This window comes from Ciona intestinalis, chromosome 2 (assembly GCF_000224145.3).
Source record: "Ciona intestinalis chromosome 2, KH, whole genome shotgun sequence".
In the NCBI taxonomy this organism is placed as follows: Eukaryota; Metazoa; Chordata; class Ascidiacea; order Phlebobranchia; family Cionidae; genus Ciona; species Ciona intestinalis.
The window spans coordinates 6,481,902-6,487,584 of NC_020167.2; the positions used below are offsets into that span (position 1 = coordinate 6,481,902).

General features: G+C 39.0%; 1 protein-coding gene across 2 annotated transcripts in view; it reads right to left on the bottom strand.

Moving 5' to 3' along the window:
• Positions 1-2,250: 2,250 nt before the first annotated feature.
• The window catches only part of LOC100186824 (USP6 N-terminal-like protein), an 8,365-nt gene continuing 4,932 nt past the window's right edge, over positions 2,251-5,683 (bottom strand). Inside the window, exons 7-9 of one of the 2 annotated variants that reach the window (XM_018817647.2) lie at positions 5,312-5,670; positions 3,828-4,055; positions 2,251-3,627 (exon numbers count right to left, since the gene is read on the bottom strand). In XM_018817647.2, the coding sequence (XP_018673192.1) occupies positions 2,638-3,627; positions 3,828-4,055; positions 5,312-5,670 (1,577 nt within the window). In that variant the 3' untranslated portion in view covers positions 2,251-2,637. The remainder of the gene's footprint in view (positions 3,628-3,827; positions 4,056-5,311; positions 5,671-5,683) is intronic. The other variant, XM_026840088.1, reaches the window with a different exon arrangement.

Here is a 5,683-nt window from a genome sequence, read left to right on the forward strand (position 1 = left end):
ACAATTGCTTCGCGTTGATTGATTCTAAAATAACAGACCGTAGACGCGAAGTTGAAAAACCCTGAATAATTGAGACTTGACTTGAGAATTTGAACTCTCATTGCCTTTTTCTTGACTTCTCTCCTACCTCTCTTCATTTTGTCTTCTTTTACCATTCCCTTCACACTTTCACAGAACACTCAGTTTCTTTAAATTGGTAACGAGAAATTTGTTTAAAGTAATTACACAAAGAGTCGTAAATTAGCGACAAAACAACACTCGTTAAAATACGCTTTAGGTTTAACAATAAACAACTTACATTCATTTATTTGACTTACCGTTTAAAAGTCAATAATAAACCACGCTAAATTCCTAAATATTAATGTTAAACGCAGATATTCTGCTGTTCTCACGATAACTGCGTGTTTGGAATTCACCAAAAAACGTCACATTTCTAAAAACATAGCTTTTATTTCGAACCCACAGCTCCACAAATCAAACAGAGTAAAACGACCGCGGCGGAAAAGATAAGTGACGTCATTGCTGACGTCATCCTTGTTTCACGGTCTAACAACAAGATAAGGGATGAAAGATAGCTGGTAAGTACTAGAATGACAGCCCATATCTATGATACGATTTTCATCCCAAACGTTTTAAAAATTGCACTTTACATATGGATTGACGGACTGTAATGTTTATAATGAAAATGACCAGAAAACCCGTGTTTTACGCACTGAAGGTATAATTGTAGTTTTCGAATTTCACTTTAAACAACTTGGCGGTCGACTGCACTTGACAGAAGAAGCTGTCGCGTTGAAAGACGAACAGACAATGAGATCTCGAACTAACACCGCGTTTTCTATTGTTACGTCATTTGTTATCGTTACCATTTCGATCAGGCCGCAGTGTTGTGAGTGACATTTTCAAAAAACCGCAGTGTTGCCGCAATGTTTATGCAAAACAAGTGCGAAGCAGAAATTACTGAATATGCTATTTTGATGTCGATGTTACGATAAGACCACAGAATTTTAATCTCAGTTGACAAAATTGAAATCTGGCCATATCTCGTGCATGTTAGACGTTAAACGACTCTTATCTACGCAATTTACGACCGCGTATTATGCCAAATACAAATAGCCTTGTAATTTTACGAAAAAAGATATATTTTTAAACGTTGTGTAATTCTATTTCAAATAGAGGTGAGTTCCTATATGGCGAGACCTATATACCACAGGTGTTATGGTTTAAGCCAGAGTTGTCCCATTACCGTTGCGAAATTAGAAAATATTCAAAGCTGCAATAATTTATCACGTTAAAATGAACCAAGTACTTTAAGTTACGTAATTATATTTGGTATAAGGTAACTAATATTTAATCAAATTTCGACAAATGATGCATTTAAATGCGAGTTTTACTGCGCAGAAGGTTATATAAAGCTTGCGTGGTTTGTAAACCCACTTATCTTCGCGAAATCAGTTTCACATGATATACTAATGTTATGATAGATTTCATAACATATATATATAGTAGGGTGGGGGAAGATGGGACACCTTTAGCACATAATATTCAAATGTCCTGATCATGTTTTAAACAAATAACAACGGTCTTTGAGAGTCGTGTGGATAAAGTTTTATAATTCTTTGAATGTTCTTGGTTTACAACATTTGACAACTATAGTTAATTTTACAAGGCGAATTGCTGCAAAACATTGTAAATAAAATAACATCCGTAAATACGTAAAACCAATCTACGTTATTTTATCAAAGAAGAAACGGCAATGAGTGTTTGAAGTTTGAGAAGATAAAATAACACTGGCGTGTTTTGTATTCTAACTAATCGAACACGTACTTGACCACTATATACTTACTGTCGATTTAAACCTTCAATACCTTTTAAACACTTTCACCTAAAACGAAGTTGCTATTTTATTGATTTAGAATTCCTATAACCAAGTTAATCAATAACATTGAAATTTATTATTTACAGCAGTGAGCCTTTAGTTTAACCCAAGTCCACCGTAGTACTGTGGGGTTTTATGCGAAAGAAACATGTTCACAGTAATCCATAAAAGGACCTTAGCCCATCCATTTCTTTCTGGAGGGCGATCAGTTTTAACACAAATGAGGTTAATTCGGTGACACCCTGGGTGTTGGGTTAAGCCTGGCCTAAGTATCAGTTTCTATGACGTGCCACGCTGCCTCACGACCGTATAATACAACACATATATTTTCTTGCCTATAAAGCTACTATTACAGATAGAGATAGCAAGGGAAATATTAAATATTGTCGTTTTTTATTTTCACCAAGCAAATATAAACGAAGCATTTTAAAATATGCGGCGATGAAAAAGTTTTTATTCGCTGAATAAAATTTGTTCACTTTATGAAGACCACCAGCATGATAGAAATAATATATAACAACCACGCAGCGGCGCTATGGCGGCGTATATACATGAAGTGGGGAAAGGTAAATAATGAGAATTGTTCGAAGAAGCGACTTTGTACTCGACACAACGCGATTATATGAAGTAACACAGGCTACTATGACGTGAAATAAATATGGCAGACGAACTTATTGCGATATGAAGGAATACTGCCATCTAGCGGGGAGTAAATTTGTTCTGGGAGATAGAAACTGCAGGAAGATATAAGTGCGGCATCAAACGTCGGTGCTCGCGGCGAAATAACTGTCAGTTTGGACAGCTATGCTTGAACTGTTCTTACGGCGCGTGCGTGACCACGATGACGTCATAGCTGGTGACGTCACGTACTCGTATTCAACGTCGGAATCGGGAACGGCGTAATTTTGATGACGTGGGCTGACGTAGGGTGGTGGGTGCACTTCCGGTTGCTGGTGACGTATTTCGAGTCGTGGAGGGTATGACGTAGGCGCTGATGACGTCACATGGGTCGTAGTGACGTGGTGGGGCGCAGGGGAATGTTCTGGGGATAGTTTCATTATATCAACCCAGTTATTTGGCTCGGGTTCGTAGCGAGTCACTTTCATATTAGGGGTTGTCGGGTTTTGTGCAACGCGGTTGACACTCTTTATGTCAGATGCCACGTACCGACTATACACGTTCGGGTGGGCGTGTTGGGGGTATGGCAACCGCTTGTCCGGTGTGTTGTTGTTCCTGTTGTACAGATGCACGGGTACTGGGATCGACTCCAGGTCCGGGTAATACTCTGGCGAGGGCAACCACGAATTTGAGTCCAATGGCGTCTCATTCCAACGTCGTTGTTCTTGACGTTGGGGTTTATACGTCACACGGTCGCAGTTTGGGGAAAGCACCGACGGTAGCATGGTAGAGCTTGGTGGTCGAGGCAAGGGGGTTCGTATGCCTGCGTCTTCCACAGCGCGACGGAACGCAGAGTTAGGTTGAGGTGCGTTGGCCGCGGTAACCACCGAGTGCATGGATTTTGATAAAGGGGTGGGGTATGGGTGTGTCTGAGTTGTATTTATGACGTCATCCATCTCCAGCGACCTCGAGCGGCTCATTTGTTCGGCGCGGATCCTGGGTTCTCCTGATAATGGTAGATAGGATGGGGTACTTCTAGGGGTTCTACGACCCCTATATGAACCCCCAGGCATGGGGCTTGGGTCTCTACTTAAACCAGCAGCTAATTCCCGAAGGTTTTCAAGAGATTCCTGAAAATAAAACCAAATTTACTAACATGGACAATAAACAACGTCCTTTTAGAGTCGTAAGGATGGGGTGTAAATAATATTGTTTACTCCCAAACGGAATTATAAAAGAAAATGAAAACATGGACCATCTTATCCAAACCTATTATATTTATACAGTTTTTATTAGTAGCTGTATAAATAAGTTTGTCAAATATTTTTACCTCCATTTTATTTTCGTACATACTGTCCGTGTCGCCCTCGCTTATTTCCTTTAGCGGCGTCACACTTATCGTTGGCCCGCTTCCCCCTGCTGCACCATGCACGTTATCGTAGACGCTAAAAGGCCGCGCGGAAGGCGAAACTTCCGCGGGACCTGCGCCGCCCGAAACCCCGCCGGAGTCCGGGATTTCTCCCGATCCCGACGAATCAAATGTAGACGGCGCGTTGGCCTGTCGACGGTTCGAAAATGTGAAACTGCTGCGAGTTTATTGGAACAAAATGACAGGAATCACTGGTTGGTTAGTACTAATTATTGCTAATTAAGAATTAGGTGGCAAATTAAAACAAATCTACCAAGACCATGCAGTGTATGTAGGTGTTGCTTTAAATTTGTGGAAATAACAAGATTTTTTTGTACATTATGTTTCAGTTTGTTTTATGATCATATGGGTGTCCTGTTTTATAGCAGACACACATGCTGTATTCATAAATCTCATGCCAACTGTTGATGTCTTTAAATTATCAGTTTTAAAACTTATTAATATAAATCAGATATCCAGATTCCACAGATTTAAAGCAACTAAATAAAAAATTCACAACCTAGTTTAACTAACAGTTGTTCGGTTGTGTTAAAAAATTATGGCTAGGGAACCCCACGAACAACTTGTAGTAAAAGATGTGTTTTAAATGCAAGTTGACAGACATCTTTTATGAAGTATCTGTCACCAATTGGTTAAGTGGAAAAACTTCTGGAGACCTTTTTAAAATAATTTTTGACAGGTTGTTATGGTAGGGTGGGAAAAGATGGGACACCTTTTCATTCTATTTTCTAGTCCCATTTGGTGGTACACAAACAACATTCAAAAAATTATAAAACTGTATTCTCACGACTTCAACAAACAGTTGTTAATTGTTTAAAACTTGATCAGAATATTTGAAGAATATCATGTGCTAAAGGTGTCCCATCTTACCCCACAGTACTATATGTAATGAGTTGACAATGAATTCATTGCATTTAAGTTTGTTTGACTAAAAGATTTTTAAATTAAAGTTGTTTGGCATTTTGCTAGCTTAAAATTAATGCGCAACACTGCAAATTATATTAGTTGTGCCTCACTGCCTCGTTTGCTGGATTAGTAAAGAATTATTTGTACTTGTTTTAATTGAAAAACAAACTACAACATTAGTGGAGAAAAGATAAAAGAAAAAGCCATTTATGCGAAACGAATATAAATTTTACTGATCAAAAACTAAAAATAAAAAATTAAACTAATCTTCATTATAGTTTGTACTAATAGTTGCACCAGTTATTAGGTTGATGTGTAATTATCAACATTTAGCATGTTGCATGGCATTTATTCCTGTTTTTCTTTCTTTTCCAGCCTGATGTTTTAGAAATTGCACATAAATAATAAAGTACTTTATGTCAGTATCTCTCAAAAATAGTTCAAGTGAAATTGTAATTTATAAGATATTTATGTCTTACCTTGTCATGTGACCTTGGCACGGTTGAATGATTTCTTAAATGCTCGGCGCTTTTTGACTTTTTATACGAAGAAGATTCATTTTTGGTGGGTGAGGTAGCAGCGGATATTGAACCCCAATTTGCCCGGGGTGTCACCCATTTTGGGGATCCCCCAAAAAATTTATCGTTATGTGCGGGTGAGGGGGTTTTTCCAGGACTTGGGGCTTTCCAGACAATTTGTACTTTCCCGTTGTCATGACTACCGTGTGATTCAGACGACGAATCGTTCGGTAAACGTAACTGACCGTTTGTCCGCTTGGGGGGGTTGTTGGGCGGTTGTTTGGTGCTCGATGAAGGTGTTACCTTCGCTGTCCTTTTACCCGACGATTGCAC